The 25,607-nt window shown below is 40.6% G+C and overlaps 1 protein-coding gene across 1 annotated transcript in view; it reads left to right on the top strand.

Moving 5' to 3' along the window:
- LOC122668836 (eIF-2-alpha kinase GCN2) overlaps nucleotides 1-25,607 on the top strand; it is a 152,556-nt gene that overhangs the window by 73,961 nt on the left and 52,988 nt on the right. The window contains 4 exon segments of the mRNA XM_043865382.1: nucleotides 7,444-7,462; nucleotides 7,464-7,703; nucleotides 7,829-7,922; nucleotides 13,389-13,469. Of these exon segments, the coding sequence (XP_043721317.1) occupies nucleotides 7,444-7,462; nucleotides 7,464-7,703; nucleotides 7,829-7,922; nucleotides 13,389-13,469 (434 nt within the window).

Here is a 25,607-nt window from a genome sequence, read left to right as displayed (position 1 = left end):
TTAATGTGAACAGTACCCGAGTTATTATTCACGTGGTACTGTTCACGTGAACAGTATCACAGCCATATTGCCTTGGTGGGAATGTTACTTGAAGATCTTGTGGGGCCCAGGACCAGGTTGCATGGAGGGTTTATTAAAAGATTCAATTTTGTCTATGCGTAGGGCATTTAGGAGTTCAGTTTTGTTTCTAATTTTAGTTGGCTTGGGTAACAAGTTAGTGAGTTATTTAATTAAGTTATTTTCCTTTTTAGTTTCAGCCATGCAAAGAGAACTCGGTTGAAACCTGTTGAAACCACCAAGATATCTTGATTTCGCAGGTTTTCGAGACGAGTTGGCCAGGTAGTTGAAAAAAATGCATGGTTTCGACCGAGATGCTGGTAATTTCGCAAGTTTTGACACTTATGCCCATCGAAACTTGGGCAAACCTGGCTCGAAACCTGTACAAATACTTATGAATGCTAGTAATCAGGCCAGAAACCAGGACAAACACTTATTTATGCCTAATATCATTATAACATTTACTTAAGATATTATTCATAAATAAGCAAATACCCCCGTATTTGAATCCAATAAAAATAGTTAAAAAATCAAATTCCAAAAGGAAAAAAAGTTAAGCCCCCAGTTCATGAACAAAAACTGGATTTTCGGTGGTAGGTGCAATTTTCAACTTTCTAATGCTGGGTTTTTTCTCAATTCTAAAAATTCCATAAATCTTAATGTGATAGAACATTGTTAAAAGCCAAAAGTGCAGTAAAATATTCATTTATTTTGATGTACAAAAAAATATTTTAATTCAAAGTGATTTTGACAATATTCGCACACACCAAATTAAGTTTGACCGGTGCATAACTCCTTCAATATAAATCAGATTAAAGCAATCTGGGACTTATGGAAAGCTATCAAAACAAAGCTTTTTAACAAATTCAAGATTGCTTAATTGTGATTTATATTGAAGGAATTATGTTCCGGTCAAAGTTAATTTGGTGTGTGCGAATGTTGTCAAAATTGCTTTGAATGAAAATAATTTTTTAGACATCAAAACAAATGAATATTTTGCCGCAGTTTTGGTTTTTAGTACTGTTTTACCATGTTGTAATGTAATGGGTACAAGGGTAATTCTGTCCTCGGGGTATTATTGTCATTTGTATTCATTCTGGAATGTGCCTCATCTAGTTATAAATAAAGAGGACTTTGGACGCATTGTTCATAAGCCGCATTCAAGGATTTCCATATGGTATCAGAGCGGGAATCAATCTGAAAACCCTGGAGATAATTTTTTCTCAAATTTTTTTCTCCTCCTTCCGTTTCAGACTAGCTCCATTAAACTGAATGGAAGCAATTATTTGTTGTGGTCTTGCTCCTGCCTCTTTGCAATTGGTTCCCGTGGTCTTTCTGGCTATATCACGGGCGCGGTTGCCAAACCATCTGATGCTGGTTCTGCGCTTGACAAGTGGGTGACTTCCAATTTTCTTGTCATGTCCTACCTTGTCAACTCTATGGAACAGGAAATCACCCGGCGTTATCTTCTTCTTGACACGACTGAAAAAATTTGGAAGACAGCCAAGGATACTTACTCTAAAGTTCGCAATGCTGCTGCGCGGTATGAGCTTCGACAAAAAATTCTTCAGACCAAGCAACTGAGCTGTCCCTTTCCTAGTATTACTCCAAGTTGTGTACCAGGTGGCAACAATTGGATTTTTTTGGGACTTATGCTGCTACCTGTGAGATAGATGCTATTGGGTTTTAGAAATGGGAAGAGGACTTACGTGTGTTTGATTTCCTTGCTGGACTCAATATTGAGTTTGACCAGATCCGGGCTGTTGTCCTCCGTCGTGATCCTCTTCGCTCCCATGAACACGCGTATTCTCTTGTTGCTGCTGAGGATGATCACCAGACTGCTATGATTCAGCCTGCTACACAGAAACGATCTCCTCTTCTCTCTGGTTCTTAGTCTAGTACCCGTGGAAATTCTGCCCATAGTATTGGGGCTGATCTACTTCCTGTCAAATGTGAATATTGTGGTCAGGAACGGCACGCAAAGGACTGTTGTTGGAAGCTTCATGGCCATCCTGCAAATACCCGGGGAGTCGGGGACGTGGTTCGGGTCGTCCTTCCCGGGCTAATCAGGCTGTCTCTGATGATCACTTCTCTGACACGACCGGCCCTCTTTCCAGTGAGGAGATGCAGCACCTCCGTACTTTGATGTCCCGGCTGGACACTATTGCTTCCTCTACCTCTTTTATGGCTGCCTCTGTCATTTCCTTGCTCGAAAATTTTGGTTCAGGTATTTCTTTTTGTGGTAGTTGCTTCTCTGTTGATCCCACCTTATGGGTAATTGACTGTGGCGCAACTGATCTCATGACAGGTTCTCCTTCTCATTTTTTGAATTTTCTCCTTTACCTGGTAATTCCAAAGTTCGTGTTGCTGATGGTTCTCTCTCCCCTATCTCTGGGAAGGGAACCGTACAGTGTTTGCCATCTATGCGTATTTCCTCTGTCTTGCATGTTCCCAAATTTTCTACTAATCTCTTGTCTATTAGTAGTCTTACTAAAGATTTGCACTGCAAAGTCACCTTTTTTCTTTCTCACTGCTTGTTTCAGGACTTGGGCACGGGTTGTACGATTGGTAATCGTAAGGTGGTTGGTGGTCTCTATGTGCTCGACGGCTGTTCGTCTGCAAATTCTGGTTTGGCATGTTCTGGTTCTCCTACTGGCACCTCAGATTCTGCCCTTACTGAGCTTCATACATGGCATAGGCGTCTTGGCCATCCTTCCCTTGGAGTTTTATGTACTTTATTTCCGTCTTTGATTAAGAGATGTAATCCGAATAATATTAGCTGTGATGCTTGCATTTTTGCTAAACAAACTAGAGCTGTTTATCCTGTTTCTGATAATAGAAGTTTAGTTCCTTTTACTTTGATTCATTCAGATGTATGGGGCTCTGTCCGGTGTGTGTCCACTTCTGGGTTTCGTTGGTTCGTTACTTTTATTGATTGCTTTAGCCGGACTACCTGGGTCTACTTGATGAATCAGAAGAGTGATGTCTTTAGTTGTTTCCAGTTATTCCATAAGATGGTTCAGACTCAATTCGATGCCCGGGAAGGAGTACATGGACAACTGGTTTCGCACTTACTTTGACTCATATGGGATTATTCCCCAGACCTCCTGTGTTGAGACGCCAACCCAGAATGGTGTTGCAGAACGAAAAAATAGAGATCTTTTGGAGGTTGCTTGCTCTCTTATATTCACCATGCATGTCCCTGCACGATTTTGGGGGATGCTGTGCTTGCTGCCTAATATCTCATTAATTGGCTGCAATCTCGGGTCTTGGATGCTCGGTGCCCTCTAGAGATTTTGTTGCGGAGTTCCTCCTTTGTTGTTCTTCCAAAGGTGTTTTGGTGTGTTGTGTTTGCCCGTAATCACCACCATATTGGGAAGCTTGATCCTCGGGGTCTTCGATGTGTGTTCTTGGGATACTCTACCACTCGAAAGGGCTACAAATGTTACCATCCTCCCACATGGCGATTGTTGATCTCTATGGATGTTGTGTTCCGTGAGTCTGAGGCTTATTTTTCACCTACTACACCTCTTCAGGGGGAGCCTCAGAGTTAAGAGGTGTCTCGTCTCATTGAACCGTTGGAAGTTGAGATTTCTACTGTGGAAGAACCATCGACGGAAATAGAGATTTAAAATGGGATCATCGGACAGGAACAGGACCAGCCCCTGATACAAGGAGTTGTTGAGCAGCCTATTGTCCAGGGAGAGACTAGAAGAAAATATCCCTATTATGATGAGACGTTTGCCAGAGGAACTGGGCACAGAAAGACTACCACCACTGAACCATCTCCACTTGTACTTCCGGCTCCAAGTTCCTCTCTTGGTAAGCCTACCTATGATCCCAGTCTTGATTTGCCTATTGCTATTAGGAAGCCTAAAAGGAGTTGCACTCAACATCCTATTTCTAATTTTGTGTCTTATGACTCCCTTTCCCCTTCCTTCCAAGCCTTTGTTACCTCGCTATCCTTTGTTTCTATTCCTCACTCTTGGCAGGAGGCTATTGCCGAACAGAAGTGGAAAGAAGCAATGAATGAGGAGATGAGTGCTCTGGAGAAAAATAAAACTTGGGAGTTGACAACTCTTCCTCCTGGAAAGAAACCAGTCGGTTGTAAATGGGTCTTCGCTATCAAACAAAAAGCAGATGGGTCAGTTGAAAGATACAAGGCCAGATTAGTTGCAAAGGGCTTTACCCAAACCCATGTCGTTGATTACCAGGAAACATTCGCCCTTGTTGCGAAGATGAACACAGTCATAGTAATTATCTCTTGTGCGGTTAATCATGGTTGGGATCTTCAACAACTTGATGTAAAGAATGCCTTCCTCCATGGTGATCTTGAGGAGGAAGTTTACATGGAAATTCCTCCAGGATTTACTACTTCAAAGACTGGAGAAAGGTATGTCAGCTGAAGAAAGCTTTGTATGAGTTGAAGCAGTCTCCAAGAGCTTGGTTTGGGAGATTTCATAAAGCTATGGTGTCAAATGGCTACAAGCAGAGTTATGCTGATCACACATTATTTATCAAGAAATCAGGGCAGCATATCACAATGCTAATTGTCTATGTCGACGACATTGTGATTACAAGAAGTGATATGGAAGAAATAAAGAAGTTGAAGAAGTACTTGGGTATTGAATTTGAAGTGAAGGATCTAGGGAATCTCAGATATTTCTTGGGAATTGAGGTTGCCCATTCAGTTCGTGGTATCTCTCTGTCCCAAAGAAAATATACCCTTGATTTACTCAGTGAAATTGGAATGTTAGGGTGCAAACCTGCAGACACACCTTTGGAGCCTAATACTCATTTGAAGAGCAAGGACGGAGATCCTGTTCATAAAGGCAGCTACCAAAGACTTGTTGGCCGCTTGATATACTTATCACATACCCGGCCTGATATAGCCTTTGCCGTGAGCTTGGTCAGTCAATATATGCATGACCCTCATTCGTCTCATTTGGAAGCTGCCTACAGAATTCTGAGATACTTGAAGTCTTCTCCTGGAAAGGGAATCTTATACTCTCCTCATGGCCATACTCTAGTTGAAGCATACATAGATGTTGATTGGGCTGGTTGCCCTGATGATAGGAGATCTACTTTAGGATACTGCACCTTTGTTGGAGGTAACTTAGTCACTTGGCAGAGCAAAAGCAGTCTGTTGTTACCCGATCAATTGCTGAAGCTGAATTCCGAGCCATGGCACATGGAGTTTGTGAGTTACTGTGGTTACAAGGCCTTCTATAGGATTTACACCTTACAATAACTTTACCCCTGCATCTCTACTGTGATAGTAAATCTACCATTAGTATAGCACACAACCCTGTCCAACATGACCGTACCAAACATGTGGAGGTTGATAGGCACTTCATTAAAGAGAAGCTGGAGCAAGGAGTTGTGTGTGTCCCATTTGTTCAGTCCAGTGATCAATTGGTTGATGTTCTTACTAAAAGTCTTTGTTCTAAGTCTTTTTCTTCTGTAGTTAGCAAGTTGGGCATGGTTGATATATATGCACCAACTTGACGGGGAGTGTTGTAATGTAATGGGTACGAGGGTAATTCTGTTCTAGAGATATTATTGTCATTTGTATCCATTCTGGAATGTTCCTCATCTAGTTATAAATAAAGAGGGTTGTGGACACATTGTTCAAAAGCCACATTCAAGGATTTCCACATACCATATTAAGATTTATGGAATTTTTAGATTTGAGAAAAACCTAGCATTAGAAAGTTGAAAATTTCACCTACCGCCGAACATCTAGTTTTTTTTCTTGAACTAGGGGGTTGACTTTTTTTCCTTTTGGAATTTGATTTTTAACTATTTTTATTGGATTCAAATAGGGGGTATTTTCTTAATTATGAATAGTATCTTAAGTAAATGAAATACAAAATCATTTACTTAAATGATATTTGGCATAAATAAGTGCTTGGCCTGACAACTATGACTCTCAGTACATTGTGCGTACACTAGTAAACTTGGGTAAAAAACCACAAGTACCATTTTGAGTGTTTTTTTTTATTAAAATAGTTCATGCATTGTGTTTAGAATGTCAAAACTAGGTTGTTTACAAAAAATCAGATAAAAAAAAGCATTTCTGGGCCTCGAAACCACCAACTCGAGTTGGTTGGGAAAATATCACTGGTTTCGACCACATCTCGGTTTCTGGCTGGTTGAAACCAGGTCGAAACCCGAGATCTTGAACCGTGGTTTCAGCATCTTTGTTTCTATTTTAGTGAGTCTATTGTCCATGTAATAGTTATCCAACAACAACTAAGTTAGAGTTACTTCGCCAGCAAGTTATTCTTTGTTTTATCTTTAGTAAGTTAGTCCTATATATTGGAATAGACCCAAGGGGGTCTCGCCAACGACTTAATGAATGATGTTATGTTGCTGTTTTGCAATGCATTGTCCTGAGAGAGGTTGAGAAGGGTGAGATGCCCAGGCTGAGATAGTCAACCCCAATAACGGTGAGAGGCCGTGGCTGAGAGATCCAAGGGAGAGAGTTAGGCTCAATCCTATTTATCCATCTATTTCTTCTTTTATTTTCTGTTTTTTTTTCTTCCTTTTATTCCAATCAATTTTATTGAAAGATCTGCCCTGAGAGTTGCTGATCTGCTGAAGACTATTTAAAAGACTGAATCAGCCATTGGAATTGATGTTCAATTGTTACATGAAGGCCTGAGAATATCAGTACATCAGTCCTACTGTAGAGTAGTTCTTAGTTGAACTTCATCTACATTAATATATATGCTCCGGCTTGAGGGGGAGTGTTAAGAAGACTCTGTTAAAGTTGCTGTTTATTAGTTATTGTCTACCATAGGGGTATCTTAGTCTTTATATGTTTCTGTGAAAACAAACATAGACTAAGGGTATATTTGTAATCTCAGCAGTACTTAAGTGATTATATTTAAAGTGGTGATCGTTGGGAGAGTTTACACTCTCTTTTCTCTCATCCGATAATCTTCTCTGCCATCTGTTCTTCCATCGATTACCTTCTCTCTATTCTTCTTCATTGCTATCTTTTTTTTTATTTTGTCACAATTTTAATTGTAGAGGCTTCCCATTTTTTTTTTTATCACATTCAAATAAATATACTAAAATGTATGGTTTCGTTAATAGCTCTTAATTTTCGGTTGACGGTATCTCTAGTCTAGTTGCACTCAGTCTGCCATTCACTATTATGTCATCTTTGTCACCATATGAGACAATTTTCTTATAGAAGGGAGCTGTACATTGGTCTACTGCAGGACTCTTATCCCCCATAAACATCTCCATTAGCAGTAGACAAACTGAAATACACCCACACAGAGATACACACACCTCATGTTTTTTGCTTATGGATTTTCTTTTCTCTGAAATTATCTTATTTTCTTGACGAGGCAATTTTTTCCCTTTCTGTAGATATTCTACAAAGGATGCAGTTCTGAGGACAGATGTGTTTATCATAAGGTTGTAAATGCTATTTTTATGACCCATCAACCCAACATCGGGAGAGCGGAATTGGCCAGAGACACATCTTCCTTCATCCAGTACACAGAGATAGACACTGAATTCCGTGATAATGTTGTTGAGGTTGCAAAAGAAGTGTTCAGGCAGCATGGTGCTAAGCGGATGGAGATAACACCAATGCGTGTTTTGGATGATAACCAGCAATTTCATAGGTTTTTCTTAATTCCAAATATCATAGGATCCTTCTACAGTTTATCTTGATGTACCAGCATTAATTGTTTAGTTGCATTTTAGCCTTGTCTAATGCTTTGTTCCACCCCCCCTTTGTTTTGAGAAGGGATGGAGTCAAACTTCTGTCCGGTGAAGGAGATATGCTTGAGCTATGTCACGAACTGCGATTACCTTTTGTTAACTGGGTTATAAAAAGCCAGGTATTCAATTTAGAAAATTTCTCAAATATATGGAACCTTAGACTTTTAATTATAAAAGTGTATATTAGTTAAAAAAAAAAAAAAAACTAATTTTGCCAATGATAATAGCTTCAGTGCTGAACTATAGATATTCTGCTTTTCCTTGTTTGGGATGGTAGATATGATTTCAATAAATGATATATGTCAAAATAATAGGTAAAACGATTAGTCAAATATCCACACTCAAACACCCCCCAAAGAAAACAAAAAGAAGGGTCAAACGAAAGAGGTGGGGGGGGGGGGGGGGGGCAGGGAAGAGATAAGTTTTCAGCTCTTCCTCAGAGCCTAACCTGAAGCATGGCAACAAATGACAAATTTGGAACTTTGGGGTGAATGTGGGGAAATAGATAAGATACATGGGTTGGTTTTTGTAGCTCCTCTCCTGTGATTTCATAGTCATTATTTGTTTTTTATTTCATTTTTTTATTTTTAAACTTTGGTGAGTGATGAAGACATTCCTTCCTTGCACCCTAATGTGGTCACCTAATGATTAATGCTAAAGAATTGAGGTAGTTCGAAGACATGGAAATGAGAATTTTAAGGTAGGGTAGCTTTTCTTTGCTATTTTGATAGCCTTTTAGTGCTCCTATCCTGTCATGCCAGGTTGTCAAAATGCCTAGCAAAATGCCACAGTGATTACAACAATGAGGCAGTTTGAGCTTTAGGCAGAAGCCTAAGCATCACATGAGCACTTAACAGGGAAATTTTCACCTAGTGTTCGCAGCGCCTTCCTTAGCAATCTTTATATTTTAATAAGTGAAGATATTTAAGTTGTTGTCAAATGTTTGGTGTGGAGCCCCATTGAAGCGACATTTCTGATATCACAACAAAGGGTCTTTGGTGGCTGGTTTCATGGAGGCAATGGGGATACCAGAACATGGTTTCTAGATTTCAGGATATTTTAAATGACTTGGTGGTGGATCAGATGGAACAACTGCTGGCTAGAATGACAGGGAAAGGCTACGGGTCATGGACAAGGGAGTGCAGGGAAGCTCACAAAAGTGTTTTTATAGTCAGATCTTTTGTGAGAGCTATTCAACCCCAGATAATGTCTTTTCAAGTAGATTAATTTGGATTATTTGGCTCCTTAAGGACAATCTTCATATGGCTTTGTCCTGGAGGTGGGCCAGCAGCAGGTTCAGATGATGTTTGTCTGAGAATGCTATAGTGGTGTCAGGTGTGGAATATAAACTTGTTGCTGTAGGATGGTGTTTATTGAGGGAGAGGAATAATGGTGCGATATTGTAGGGAAATAGATGCATGGGTTGTTTTTTTATTTTTATTTTTTAATTTCCTGGTGGCATCGTGGCGGACCAGCAGCAGGTTCAGATGTTGTTTGTCTAGGGAAGATATTGTATATCTGAGAACACTGGTGGTGTGGAATCTAGATTTGTTTCTGTAGGATGGTGTTTATGGAGGGAAAGGAAAAAGAGGATCTTTCATGAGTGAAACCTCAAACCCGCTTTTTGGTTAACAAAGTGAAGCAGATGCTGTCTCAATGGATCTTTTACTTTCAGCTCTTTGCAGGAGTTAGGTGTAGTAGACTATCTGGTGAAAGGGATGGAGTAGTATTAGGTTTGGGAGCATAGTTGTCAAGGTGTTGCCTAAGCTACGGTCCCGATACCAAGGTGCCAAGGGGGTTTTCTATGACCTCGGCGACGGGCTGCCAAGTTGTCTAGGTGCCAAGGTCGCAAAATGCATCGCAAAAGGGGAGAGAAAAGGGTAGAGGGAAGAAAAAAAGGGGAGAAAATGGAAGAAAAAAGAACAGGATGAAGAAAAATAGGAAAAAGGAGATGTAGCAGTAGAAGCTGAAGATGAGAGGAAGTCGCAACTTATTTGTTCCGCTGCAATGACCTCTGCTGCCTCCATCTTCTGGCGTCGAAGTGGAAAAAGATGCTATTAGGCTAAAAAGACATTTTTTAATGGGAAAAAGTTTTCCACAACTACAGTGTACTATTGCCCTCTCAGATGTGTTGTTAATTGTTTTCTCTCTCCTACCTTTACCATGTGGGCCCTATATGGATGATTCCTTTCGCCACTGCCACCGGTGTGTGTGGGAGATTCCCCCCACATTGGCGTCGTGGGGGAACACTCTCCCTTTTTCTATTTTATATTTTCTCCCCTTCTACTATAAGTAAAAGAAGATCTTAATTTTACTTATAACCCCTTAGCAATTACATCTTGAAAGGGCAAAGCCTTATATTTTACATCTAAACCAGTGTTTTAAAAAAATCATGATCAAATTGGCCTGATCTAATATTTTGACCTTTTTGCAACACTTTGCTTCTAATGCCATGTGAAAACAATGTTGTTATGTTTTCCATGGAGATGATGTATCTATGAATTTTTATCTTGAAAGGACAAAACCTTATATTTTACATCTAAACCAGTGTTTTTAAAAATCAGGATCAAATTGGCCTGATCTAATATTTTGACCTTTTTGCAACACTTTGCTTCTAATGCCATGCGAATTCAATGTTATGTTTTCCATGGAGATGATGTATCTATGAATTTTTAGCTATCATATTTGGTTTTTATTAGTAAAAAAGAAAACTGGCCTGATCAGCTGATCCCTGTACAAAAACTAGGGTTATGGCTTATTGGGATCGGTTCTAAGTGATTCTTCACCTATCTGGATTGTAATTGGCTGGGACTTTTTTGGAACCCGATTCTTGGTTTTTAATCCTTGATCTAAATCCCCTTAGTATATGCACGCTTTGATGACCCAGGTGCGAAGGTGTCAAGGCACCTTGCCACCGCCTGGGTTCTCTTTGGTGCCATGACAACTATGTTTGGGACATGGGAGAAGATGGTCACAGATGACCAGTGATGGCGTGCCCGTCATGCATAGGCTCTATCCACTCTCTCTTTCTCTTTCTCTTTTGTTATGCTAGTGTAGTTTCTATCCTTGTCCTTTATCTTATTAAGGTAAAATCTCAATTTCAGGAACGAGAGAAAGAAAGAAACATCATATACATGTTGACTTCTTCATTGTCTTAGCCCATGAACCTCGGCCTTGTTTTGATGTATTTTATGTTTTTAGCATATCTGCTGATCGATATGGTTGAAGTGTCTAAAACTTAGATGTGAACATAAAGCATTCAATGACTGTTGTAGTACTCTTGATTTCTTTGGTTGAGATCAAAGAAAAGCAAAAGGAGAGCGAAAACATACAAAACGGCTGAACTGTTCTGTATTTTTTGCAAATAATCTGAAAAGATGTTTAGATCTGCTCTTTGCATGTTTATGTATCATCAAAACCCTACTACTAACTGAAAAGGCTCTAATACCCCTACTTAAAGTACCAAATCAAGGATTATTTGTCCATTGCCAGCAAATAATAAGAAAAGACCAAACTTGCCCATCCTGATTATAACTGACCATGGGTTAATAATTTCCCAACATAAAATAAGATTAAACAAGTTATATGATGGACAGAAGAAAGAGTTCCCTTGTTTCTGGAGGTGGATGAGAAACACTGGCCATGGAAGCAGATTTAAAAACAAGTTCAGGTGAACAAAGGCTCAAAGTGATTTTCTTTACATCGAGCTAAGAGACCATTATTTCTTTAGGTTGTAATTTAATTTTCTTTGCTTCTTTTCAAGGTGGTTGCTTTTTTTTTTTTGTGGGGGGGGGGGGAGGGGAGGGGAGGGGGTGTGGTGGGGGTGGGGGTTTTATGGATTTTGTGGATGGTTAGGCAGTGGAGGTTGGGTGTTTCTGTTGGTGGTGGCGATGGGGATACTACCTTCGGTACTTCTTTGGACCATTTTTCTGTGTGTGTGTGTGTGTGTGTGTGTAGGGGGGGGGGGGGGTGGGGGTTTTATGGATTTTGTGGAGGGTTAGGCAGTGGAGGTAGGGTGTTTCTGTTGGTGGTGGCGATGGGATTACTGCCTTTGGTAATTCTTGGACCATTTTTCTGTGTTCTTCGCTTGTATCTCTTCTTATCATCTATATATATATTTCCTTCTGTTACAGATTTTTTTTATTGTTTTTTTTAATTTATATTTCACAGACCAAACAACTACAAATGGCTTAACACATTTGGAAACTAGAGATAACTTGAAGTATAATTTGGTTCATGGATTTCTTACTGATAATTTGCTTAAGTCTGATTTCTCTATAATATTACATTATTTGATTCAAAATTCTTTAAAAATCAAGAGTTACTGAGTGTCTTTCAGCACTTTTACCCAGGGTCTTAATTATCAGTGTGTATGGTATCAGCCGGTACGTATTGGTATCGGTGGGTATTGATATGAAACTTAACGATACTATACAGTTATTCTAAAAACAATTTGTATCGATGATACGGGACCGATACGAACTGATTAGGTCTGATATGGGACTGATACGAACTGATACGGTCTGATACTGGACTGATACTTGATATGGATTGATATAGGTAAGAATCGTAAGATACACGTGAAATGCCTCCTTTAAACCCGCAGAACAGAAACCGTGGGTGAGATATGAAACCGAGAGCAATTGAAGGCCTTGGAAACTTGTTTTCTCTTCGATCTGAGTTGGGGGATATCATTTAACATATAAAAAACCTTACTCTTCACCATTTCAACAAGTTTTGGGGATTTACAATGCTCAAATCATGGATTGAAATAGATTTGGGGGAAAAAGTGGTGTTGCAGATCTCTCTCTCTCTCTCTCGCTTTTTCTTACTTTTTTTTTGTTATGCATCACTAGATTCAATAAAAACAACTCAAATCCTTGAATCAAGCTGATATCCATAATAAGGTCTTTTATGCTTTAAAACTATTTTAGATGTATCATAATCAAATTAATGATCCTTGCCCATATCCATGCATATCTTGCCTCTCTTTGATAAGATGCGTGGTATGTATCTTAAAATCACCCCTCTGATATGATACCCAATACTCGTACTCAAATCCTTGCTTTACTACTGTCGCTGCTGATGTCAGCTGTATGTTGCATGACATCACAAATCTTTTGGGTCTCCTAGTCTCTCAAATAGTGCAGAAGAGAGATCTATGGGGACTCTGATGCCAATTTTGTTTTTATGCTTCTTGTTAGAGTAAGAAGAGGAAAGAGGAGAATAATATAGAAATAGAGAATGACAATTTGTCAGGGAGCCTCTTTAACATATTCTATTTGTAATGTGTAGCTTGTTACAAATGTGCTTCTATTCAATATGAGATATGATGAAAAACCGAAATAAAATTTTGGAGATGTCCTTACTATATTTCATATTTTCACAATATTTTTGTTGTTTTTGATACTTTGGAATACATTCAGAACATTATTTCCATGCTTGGTCATTTCTGAAAAAGCGCCATTTTCAATCATGAAATCTGTGAAATTAGTGTATAGATTATAATCCTTTTACTATCATTGTTGAAAAAGATGCAGTCTTTCTATTGATTGACATGCTGAATTTATTTTCTTATAATGCAGATATCTTCATTCAAACGGTATGAAATATCATGGGTTTATAGAGAAGGAATTTGTCAGTCACCCCCAGATCGTTATCTTCAGGTGAACATCTCACTTATATTTAGTCTTTTGTTTTATTTTTCCGCTATGGTTCTTTGATTTATTTTGTATTGTTGGTGTTAATTATCATATATAAAATTTTCAGATTGTTTTTTCCCATTTCCTCTTTAACTTGCATGAAGTTAGATGTTTATAATGTAAGGCTAGGTATCACTACGCTAACCCCAAGTAGGATCACAGTTACAGCCTAATATAGGTACTGACTTCAGAACTGATAAAAGTATATAAACTTGTCTTAATAAAAAATAAACTCACTTATATCAGACCCTTAAATCCTCATTCAATGTCATGAAGGAATAGCCCCAAATAATATGCACACAAGGCAGGTGCCTTTCACTCTTATCGCAGACTCAAAACAGAGCCTATATTTCAAAAAATAAACTTGTAATTAAATCAAAGCAATCAAACATGTGTTGGGGAAATTGTTACATAGATTGGAGGGACTAATTGTGGGGTTCAGATCACCAAAAATCAGCCTTAGTTGATGGCTAGGGGCAGAGATATGACAGGATAATGAAAATAGAAACTGAACTCTGAAATTCGTAACTTAGTGGATTTAAGCCAATCCAGCCAGCAGGTGTGCCCCAAAGTAATGTCGATAGTGTCCTGGAAGGGGTAATATAATCCCAAAATATCAATAACAATGCCTCCTTGGTTGCAGAGATATAGCAGCAGCAAAGTGATGTAAATAAGTCACTTAGATGTCTTATTTTATTGAAAATAAGCTTTGGGTTGGGTTATGTTGGTGTTGGGCTTTTGATCCCATGGGTTACTTTGTAATTGGCCAATTTAATGGGCCTAAAATATGGGTAGAAACTAGAAAGTAGGAAAACGAGATTTACTTTATTTGATTAGTTAGAGTCATGTTTTGAGTCTGTTTTCTTTATTATTTCACTTTCCTAGTCAATTTTTGTTTGGCTGAATAAATAATTTAATTCATTGCCAAAGGAAAAGAAAAGGAGGGGAGGGGGGGAGGGGGGGGGGGGAGACAAAGCATATAAGGGCACAAGGCCACAAACGAATTACAAGGCCCACTTGGGAGGAGGCTAAGCCTGTAAAAACCAAAGCCCAATGGGCAAAATCCAGAAAGGAAGCCCAAGAAGCTCAAAAGCCCACAAGAAAAAACAAAAGCCCATAAGAGCTTAGAAGCCCAACAGAAAGAGAAGGGGGGGGGGCACCCTAGTCATTTCCAGGTAGGGAGCCACAAACCCTAAACTAACTTTCTCATCTCAAATTGGACCAGCTGCCAAGACGAAACGGAGCATCACCGGAGCCAAACAACCAGCCGATGCAGAGGGGCGCTGGGCAAGCGGAGGACCACGATCAAGCTTGAAGTAGGCCAAGCGAAGGTGACAGCCACATCGGAGAGGCACCAGCCTTGCAGAGGGCAACGGCGAAGTGACTGCCGGCCGAGCATAGGTTGCAAATGGCAGACTATGCAGCTGGTAGAAGCACGGCATTAGTCGAGCGAGCCAGGCAGATCAGACAGAAGCCTGACCGAGAAGAGCTCGCAGCCAAGCAACAGTAGTCCAAGAGGCTGGCGACGAGCGGCGACTGAGAGTTCCGGCGATGAAGAATGTTTGGCAAGAGAGAGAAAGCAAGCATGGCTATAGGCGATGAGACAAGTCCTCAGATCAAGCGAAGAAGGAAACCAGCTCGGGAGGCGACCCAACAAAGAGCAGTTGATGGAGACGAAAGCCCACGAAGCATTGCGAGCAGGAGAGACCCCAACGAGCCTGGAAATAGACCTAGTGGGAGGGCGACTTGCAGGTCGGCAACCCAGGCAAGACAAACGTCGACGATACAACAACCTGAGCGGGCTGTCGACAAGTAGGACTGCAAACAAGCAAGGGTGATGACTACTAGCATTTCGCAGGTTCGAACGAGGAGACCAAGCTCAAAACCTCAAAGAAGAAGGGAAGAAAGAGAAGCAGAAAGAAAGGAAAGGAGAGGAGTCGAAAAAGATGGGGAAAGGAGGAAGAAAGGAAGGGGAGGAAGAAAGGAAGGGCGAGAGGGGGGGGAGAGTTAGATTTTAGGTTTACGAATGTAAGTAAGAGGAGGAGAGGATGTTGGAGGAAGAAGAAGAAGAAGACAAGAGAAAGGATTCGATTGTAATGTGTTAGAGTGTAATGACTCTACACTCTACACCTATATTACTTCATTGCTAGAAATAAGAATATTGCATACACCTCCCTAGGGAGGTAAAAGGAAAGAAAGTGGTAAAATAGAAAAATACATAATGGGGCAGCTAGACAAAAGGCTAGTTCCCAAACTACCCTTACATAACTTCTCACAATTCTAACACTCCCCCTCTAGTTGGAGAATAAATGTCATGCATTCCTAGCTTGCATAGGAGAGTACCGAACTGAATAGAGGTCAGAGGATTGGTGAAGATATCCGCCAGTTGATTATCAGTCTTCACAAAAGGAGTATAGATGCATCCAGAGTCTATCTTTTCGTTGATAAAGTGTCGATCCACTTCAATGTGCTTGGTTCCGTCATGTTGCACTGGATTGTGAGCAATACTAATAGCTACCTTGTTATCACAGTAGAGTTTCATAGGGCCTTTAGTGGCAAATCCTAGTTCCTGAACAAGTCTTTTCAACCATATGAGTTCGCATACTCCATGAGCCATAGCTCTAAATTCTACCTCGGCACTGGATCTAGCTACAACCGGTTGTTTTTTGCTTCTCCATGTAACTAAGTTACCTCCCACAAAGGTACAATAGCCAGAGGTAGACCTCCTGTCTGTGATGGATCCAACCCAATCAGCATCAGTAAAACCTTCCACTCTTAGGTGATTGTGCCTGGCATACAACAGTCCTTTCCTTGGGCACGACTTTAAATATCTAAGAATACACACAACATCTAAATGGCCACTCTTGGGGGCATGCATAAATTGAATCACTACTCCCACTGCATAGGAAATATCTGGGCTTGTCATAGAAAGGTAAATAAGCTTCCCAACTAGCCTTTGGTACTTTCCCGCATCAACAAGAGAAGGATCGCAATCTTCCCCTAGTTTGTGATTCTGCTCAATAGGAGAACTTGCTGGTTTGCAGCCTAACATCCCTGTCTCTGTCAGCAAATCAAGCACAAACTTTCATTGATATATGTTGATTCCTTGATACTTCAATGCCTAAGAAATACTTCTAGGGACCCAGATCTTTGATTTCAAACTTTTTAGCCAAGTAGATTTTCAGTTTATCTATCTCAACCATGTCATCTCCAGTTATTATAATATCATCAACATAGACAATGAGGGCTGTTATGGTACCATTGCCCTATTTGGTAAAGAGAGTGTGGTTAGCTTAACTCTAGGAATATCCATTCTTCAGAATAGCCTGTCGGAAGTGCTCAAGCCATGCTTTTGGTGACTGTTTGAGTCCATATAGTGCCTTCTTGAGGAGACACACCTTCCCTTCAGCTGAAGGTATTTTGAAGCTTGGTGGGGGTTGCATGTACACTTCCTCTTCCAAGTCACCATGAAGAAAGGCATGCTTCACATCTAACTGATATAATGGCCAATCTTTATTGGCATCCAATGATAAAAGAACTCTTATAGAGTTGTGCTTAGCCACAGGGACAAATGTCTTCTGATAGTCAATCCCATAGACTTGACTGTACCCCTTGGCCACCAACCTTGCTTTTTATCTCTCAACAGTACTATCAGATTTATACTTGATTGTATAGACCCACCTGCATCCAATTGGGACACGTCCCTTGGGAAGATCCACCAATTGCCAAGTACCATTTTTGTCAAGAGCCATCATCTCCTCAGACATAGCTTGTCTCCACTTTGGGTTAGACATAGCATCAGTAACATTCCTGGGAATAGAAGCTATAGAGAGAGCAGCAATAAAGGCAAGACCTGTAGGAGAAAGAGCATCATAGGAAACGAACTAGGCTATAGGATTAGTATAAGCTCTTTTCTCCTTTCGAACAGCAATAGGAAGGTCTAAATCAGATGGAGGAGAAGGGATATCACTTGATTGAGGAGAATGAATCTTAGGATGTGGATCTGGATCCAAAGAGGACTCTTGGTAGGTCTTCTTTCGTTCATTATGCAAGCCTTCACCTCTCTTGTATTTAATGTGGTAATCCTTCTCCTTTACCAGAACCATTGTCAACAACCAAATCTATGTTCACATCCACATCCACAGCCCTGTGCTCTCCAATGTCAAGCATAAAGGGAGAGATAGTTAGAGGATAAGGAAGGAAATTAGCAGCTTGTTTACTTCCACAATTCTCCCCCTGAAGAGGATGTTGAGATGGTGCAAAGAAAGGGACAGACTCAAGGAAAATGACATCTTTGGAGGTGAGGCACCTGCGAGAAGATGGGTGATAGCACTTGTAACCTTTGGTTGTAGAAGAGTACCCAAGAAAGCGACACTTGAGAGCTTTGGGATCAAGTTTAGTATGATGTGATTTGTTAACATGAACATAATAAACACAACCAAAGACTTTAGGAGGAAGAGAGAAAGCAGAAACCTGTGGAGATAAGATTTCTATGGGAGATTTGAAATCAAGAAGTTTTGTAGGCATACGATTAATGAGAAAGGAAGCAGTGAGAAGAGCTGCGGACCAGAAGGTCTTGGGAACCAAGGTACACAAACTCGGAACTCGGTACCAACTCTACCCTTGGAAAAACCGAGTCGAGTCGAGATCTCGACGAGATCTCGCCGAGTTGGTGCATTTTTTTTTCCGACTCGAAGCCTAAACTCGATGGGAGGATTATGATCACAATAACAATATCCACCTGTTCAATTCTGAGGATGAGGCAGTGGTCCACAGGAACCGTGAAAAGGAAATAGTCCTTATTTTGCTGGGTAGTCTTAACCCAGAATATGAGCCTCTTCGCTTGTAAATCCTAGGGAGATCTCCCTTTCCATTTCTGGATGATGTGTGCAACTACTTACGGAGTGAGGAAGCTAGGAGAACAACTGTAGATATTACACCATCAACAGAGAGATCTGCTCTTGTTTCTAGTTCCCACAGAGACTGGAAAAGTGGGGGAAGAGGCCAAGGGCCAACTCGTGGAGATCACCATGAGAGGTTCAAATGTGATCACTGTGGCAAGCTTGGACACAATAAGGACAGGTGTTGGGATCTTCATGGGCAGCCCCCTGGTATACGTGGTGGTTCCTCTAGTGCCCGTGGAGGCAAGCCAGGGGGAGCTTGGGCTCACTCTATGACATTTGAGTCTGAGACATCTGGACCCCAGCCTGTTCCTGATTCCCTTTCACAGGATGACATTGGTGCCCTCCGCCTACTGATGTCTCACCTTGGAGGGTCAGTTGCTGGTTCTACCTCTGGAGGGTTAGCTACTTCTGCCTCAGCTCTGCAGGTCTCGTCTGCTCGTTCTATTGCAACCAACTCGATTATTGACTCTGGAGCCTCTGATCATATGTCTGGTATGTCACAGTATTATGATTCCTACTCCATTTGCTCTGGCCGGGACAAGGTAAGGGTTGCTGATGGTTCCCTTTCTTCTGTCGCTGGTAAGGGTAATGTGCGAGTTACTCCCTCTATTTCCCTTGAGTCTGTCCTTCATGTTCCTGATTTTGCTACTAACCTATTATCAGTGAGTCACCTAACCAAATCCTTAAATTGTTGTGTCACTTTCTTTCTTTCCTATTGTGTTTTTCAGGATTTGGAGACAAAGAGGGTTATTGGCAGTGGGATTGAAAATGGAGGACTCTACCTTCTTGAACCACAATTACCTGTTCAATTTACTGCTGCAGCTTATGTTTATGGTCGGAGTGACCATAGTACTTTGGAGTTTGTAATGCTTTGGCATCAACGTTTGGGTCATCCCTCTTTTGTTGTTATGAGGAGACAGTTACCCCACTTATTTACTTCTTTTCCTCCCTCTTATGTTTTTCAGTGTGAATCTTGTGTTTTTGTTAAAAATTGTCACACATCTTATCCTTATCATGGTAATAGATCTATTGTACCTTTTTCTCTTGTTCATATTGATGTTTGGGGGCCTTCTCTTACTACTTCTTTATCTGGATTTCGTTATTTTGTTTCATTTATGGATTGCTGTTCTAGGTCTACTTGGACTGTTTTGTTGAAACAAAAGAGTGATATTTGTGATGCTTTTAAGGATTTCTATCAACTTATCCATACTCAGTTTGGTACTCGAATCCAAAATGTTAGATCTGATAAGGGGGGTGAGTACATGTATGGGGGGCTCCAACAGTTCTTTACTGATAATGGCATCATCCATGAACTGGCTTGTGTTGACACCCCCCAGCAAAATGGGGTGGTTGAGCGAAAAAACTGCCATTTGCTGGAAATCACCAGGGGTCTTCGCTTTGGCATGCATGTGCCTGAGACTTTCTGGTCTGATGCGCTTCTTACCGCTGCCTTTCTTATTAATAGGATGCCAACTCCACTTCTTGGCTCTAAATCCCCCTGGCTCTTCTTTCTCTTCAATCCTTAGTTTTCTCCTTGCCTCCAAAAGTCTTTGGTTGTGTATGTTATGTTCATGTCAACAAATCAGCCGCACCAAGCTTGATCCCAAAGATCTCAAGTGTATCTTCTTGGGCTACTCTGATTCAACTAAAGGGTATAAGTACTACCATCCTCCTTCCCGAAGGCGACTTCTCTCCAAAGATGTCACTTTCTGTGAGTCTATTCCTTACTTTTCTTCCCCTCACCATCTTGTTCAGGGGGAGAGCGCTAGCAGTGAACAGGATGCTGATGGTGTTGTTGATATTGATGCTAGTAGTGGTGGTGATGCTAGCAGAAAAAAAAAAAAAATACAAGGGAATAAGATTCAAGGAAGATGGGCATTTACAAGAGGTGAATGCTTGTTGAAGGGAAAAGGAAAGCAACCATGGTATAAGAAACCCTGCCAAAACCCGTCTTTGGATCCACATCCTCAGTCAGGTAATTCTTCTCCTTCTGAATTAGATCTACCCATTGCTATCAGAAAGGGGAAGAGAGCCTGTACTAACCCCATAGCCTAGTTTGTTTCCTATGACTCTATTTCTCCTACAGGTATTGCCTTTTCTACTGCCCTTGATTCTTTTTCCATTCCCAAAAATTTCACAGAGGCCTTATCCAATCCAAAATGGATGCAAGCAATGTCTGAGGAAATGGTGGCTCTGGGGAAGAATAATACTTGGACACTAGTTGATCTTCCCCGGGGGAGAACTCCAGTTGGATGCAGATGGGTTTATACAATTAAGTATAGATCCGATGGTACAGTGGAAATGTACAAAGCTAGGCTGGTTGCAAAAGGGTATAGTCAGGTGTATGACATTGACTACCAGGAGACTTTTGCCTCTGTAGCCAAGCATAACTCAATCAGGGTTCTTCTCTCAGTAGTGGCCAATAAAGATTGGCCAATGCACCAATTAGATGTGAAGAAATGATTTCTTCATGGAGATTTAGCAGAAGAAGTGTACATGTAACCTCCACCTGGTTTTCAGTGTCCCTCAGCTGAAAGGAAAGTATGTCTCTTGAAGAATGCTCTCTATGGGCTCAAGCAGTCTCATAAGGCCTGGTTTGAGAGATTTAGACAAGCCATCTTGAAGAATGGGTATTATCAGAGTCAAGCTGACCACACCTTGTTTATCAAGAGAGGTAATGGTACAGTTACAACTCTCATTGTCTATGTGATGACATTGTGGTAATTGGGAATGATTTTGCGGAGATAAACAACTTGAAGTCTTATCTGGCTAGACAGTTTGAGATCGAAGTCCTTGGACTCGTGAAATACTTCTTGGGTATTGAAGTATCTAGATCAAGGAAAGGAATCAACATCTGTCAAAGGAAATTTGTCTTGGATCTTTTGCAAGAGACAGGCATGATAGGGTGCAAACCAGCAACTTCTCCCATTGATCCAAATCATAAGCTTGGGGATGAATGTGGTTCTTCTCTTATAGATGCAAGCAAGTACCAAAGATTAGTTGGGAAAGGGAAACTAATTTATCTCTCCTTGACTTGACCAGACATCTCTTATGCTGTTGGAGTGGTGAGTTAGTTCATGCATGCTCCCAGGAGTGGACATCTGGATGCGGTGTATTGCATCATTAGATACTTGAAATCCTGTCTAGGAAAAGGCCTTCTATTTGTTAGGCATGACCATTTGTAGATTGAAGGCTACACAAATGCTGATTAGGCTGGTTCAGTCTCTGACAGGAGATCTACTTCAGGGTACTATACCTTTGTGGGTGGTAATCTAGTTACCTGGAAGAGCAAGAAACAACTAGTTGTAGCTAGATCCAGTGCAGAGGCTGAGTTTAGGGCCATGGCTCATGGAGTGTGTGAGCTTATATGGCTAAAAAGACTTCTTCAAGACTTGAGTTTTGAAACTGAAGGGCCAATGAGACTTTATTGCGACAACAAAGCTACTATAAACATTGCCCATAATCCAGTTTAGCATGATCGAACCAAACATATTGAGGTTGATCGACACTTCATCAAAGAGAAGCTGGATTCTGGGTGCATTTGTACTCCCTTTGTGAAGATAGGTGATCAAGGAGCAGATATCTTCACCAAGGGTCTCATTCCTGGTCTGTTTAGTACCTTATTGTCCAAGCTGGGAGTGTATGACATTTATTCTCCTTCTTGAGGGGGAGTGTTAGAGTGTATGTACTAGGGGTACTTTAGTACATGTCTGTCATATGTCATTAGAGTTGTATTTTTAACTTTTATTTCTGTTTCTCTTTTACCTCCCTAGGGAGGTCCTTGTAATTTCCTAAGAATGGTTTAATAAAGTAAATGGATGTTAGGAGAAGCTACTCCTGACATTCCACGATTCTCTCGAACTATCTTCTTCTTCGTCTCTTTTTCTCTCTTCTTCTTCTCCTTCATGTTGTAAACCCTTCCTTCATTACTAGGACCAATCATCTATAAATCTTAACTTTAGTACTAGCAGTGAACAGGATGCTGATGTCATTCTTTTTCTATCTCCCTTGCCTACCTCCCACAAGCTAATAACAGTGTTGTAGTAATCAGATATGCTCCTATCACCCTGTTTCATATGGATGATTTTTTGAAGGATTTGATACACTTTAGTTGCATCACCAACTCTATCATAAATCTTGGAGGCACTGTTCCAGATATCTTTTGCAGTCTCCTTACTCATCAACCTCTTACCTATTTTAGGTTTCATGGAGAATATCAGCCAAGTCTTGACAATGGAGTTCTCAGTCTCCCACTTGACATAGCCTGCATCAGTTGTAGCAGGAGCCTTGATAGACCCAGTAATGTATCCCAACTTCCCCCTACTACGTAGAGACAACTTCACAAAACGGGACCAATCCAAGTAATTAGTATTGTCCAATTTCACAACAAATATTTGGGTTTTGGGACTGTCAAAGGGAGCCATAGTTGGGACACCACTGGCCGGAATTGGTCGACTTACCTCAGAATCAGCCCCAGATACCGTAGACATACTGCCAAACAACTCAGGGGAATGCAAAATAAAGCCTTGTATAAATGGGGAGACACCTCAACCCAACCACAACAAGGAGAACAGCAAGCAACATGCAAGCCAAGAGCATACACGTGGTGAAAAATCACTAACTAAATGCTTCCACAAACCAAACAACAGCAGCACATATCATCCAAGGCCATAACACTAATGAAATCTGCCACTCACAGTAGTTAAGAACCACACAAGATAGCACAGCCTCAACAAGGTCTTCAACAGAAAAAAAAGGAAGAGAAAATACCCTGCTGGCAGTATCGTGGATGAAAGTAAAGCTCTCAAACCTGCTTCATGTACCAATCGAGACCTTAGGAGCCTTAAAGAGGACCTCAAGGTGACTCAAAAGGTCCAAGCCCCAAAGCAAACCAAGCTGCCAACAGGAAGAATCGAACAGAGAAGAGAAAACAACTGGCGGAAAAAACTGGGCAGCACCTGGGCAGCAATCTTTGAAGCAGCACTCCTCGAGCGGCTTCTCTCTTCAACCGACTGTTGGAGGGGTTGCAAGGACACCCCTAGATGATCCAAATGCACCAAACCTCATCCCAAAAGGTTGAGAGATGAGGGAGAAACGAAAAAAAAAATGCAGAAGGTGGCGGTAACAATGGTGCAGCTGCTGGAGCTTCAACTCTTCTTCATCAGTATCTGCAGTCCCTCCATTCTATATTGAATCAAAGAATGGAACTCTAAAGGGATGTATTGCTTCACATTTTACAGCCCCTAATGGAACCCTAAAGGGAAGAAGGGTTCCAAAGAGAGGTAAAAGAAACAAGGCTGACCCTAGCCGACTCTCAAACCAGAGGACCTTGAAGCTCTGATACCAAGTTAAAGAGAAACAGAAATAAAAGTTAAAAATACAACTCTAGTGACAGACATGTACTAAAGTACCCCTAGTACATACACTCTAACATTAGTTTGGGTCTGAAACTTGGTATTCAGCCTATTTTAGGCCATTTAAACACAATGGCACTATCAGATTTTGCAAAAACAAAGTCCAAATACGAGTTTCACTTCGGACCATAGGTTGGTAAGCGACGACGCACTAAAATACCCTACTCTACACATAGTTTAGTAATAGAAAACAATCAAAACATTCAACTAATCTAATACAACTTAAATAAGCATTAGATTAAATTGTACAATACATCAATCTTTAAACAAATGTTACATAAAATGTGATATGTTAATGCATTCAGTCCCAACCATATCCACATAGAATTCCCATGTCATAGTGTTGTTGTAGTTTTGCACATAGTTTGCGACAACACTCATATAAGTGTTGTCATCAACATATTCCAACTCCCCTATCCTAGGGTATAGAAGCGGTGGAGGCGGTTGGTTTGAGGCGTGAGATCCACTGCTGCTGTCATATTGAGGCATGTATGGGTATGGCTGGTTTGGGACTTAAAATGAGATGAATCTACTATGGATTGAACAATTTTTTTTGAAAAAAAATAGTTTACCTTTGAAAAATCCTTCAAATTTGTGATGAATCTTGAAGATGTGTAGTTGAATCTTCAAATGTGCAGCTGAATCACCTCTCCCAAAGTTTGGGTCTTGAAATCCTGAGGTAAAATGAAGAAGGAGCTTCAAATGGGGAAGAAGAGAGTAGTTTTGGGAGCTTTGAACAGAACTTGACCGAGATATGTCGAGTTCTGTCGAGTTAGGTAAGTAAATAAACTGTTAGATGGGTCATTTTATGGGTCAACCCAAGATCTCGCCGAGATCTTGTACTATTTTATATTGTATTCCATCTCGTCTCGGTTTCTCAAAAAATCGAGAAACTCGCCGAGATCTTGCGAGTTCTCGAACTATGTTGGGAACATGCATGCCAAATAAGAGACTACGGTTACCTCCAATAAATGGCGATTTTTCCTCTCAGCAACCCCATTTTGTTGGGTGTGTCAACACACACGAGCTGATGGATATTGCCATTATTAGTAAGGATGGCTTGAAGGCCACCAAACATGTATTCTCCTCCTTTATTAGACCGAACAATTTTGATACAAGTATCAAACTAAGTAAGAATCATCTGATAAAAATTATGAAATGCATCACAAACATCACTTTAATGTTTCATAAGAACAGTCCAGGTAGCATGAGAAAAATCATCAACAAATGACACAACGCAACGATAGCCAAATAAAGAGGTAGTAGGGGAAGGTCCCCAAACATCAGTATGCACAATATGGAAAGGAGCAGCAGCTATTACCATGATATGGATAAAAAGAACGACAATGTTTGGCAAACATACATGGTTCACATTGAAAAACATGAGAAGAAGCAATAGAAGAAAATAAGTGAGGCAACTGTTTCCTCATTACAATAAAAGATGGATGGCCAAGACAACGATGCCATAACATAACAGACTCCACAGAACTACTATCATTACGTCCACACACATAGGACTAAGCTGGGTAAAAAAGGGTTAAAAAGGTGAAGGGCTTGCTCCTCACGTCCACTACCAAAAATCCTCTTCGTCGCCAAATCTTGAAAAAGACAGTGAGAAGGAAAAAATGTGACACAACAGTTCAGAGATTTAGTCTAGTGACTTACAGATAAAAGATTAAGTGTAAGGTTAGGGACATGAAGAATGGAAGTAAGGGAAATATATGATGTAACAGGGATACTACCCTTACAAGATATGGAGGAAAGGGAGCCGTCAGCTATTCTAA

Source organism: Telopea speciosissima, chromosome 7, assembly GCF_018873765.1.
Source record: "Telopea speciosissima isolate NSW1024214 ecotype Mountain lineage chromosome 7, Tspe_v1, whole genome shotgun sequence".
In the NCBI taxonomy this organism is placed as follows: Eukaryota; Viridiplantae; Streptophyta; class Magnoliopsida; order Proteales; family Proteaceae; genus Telopea; species Telopea speciosissima.
Note: the sequence above shows the minus strand (reverse complement) of the source record. Positions and strands in the feature narration are given on the sequence as shown.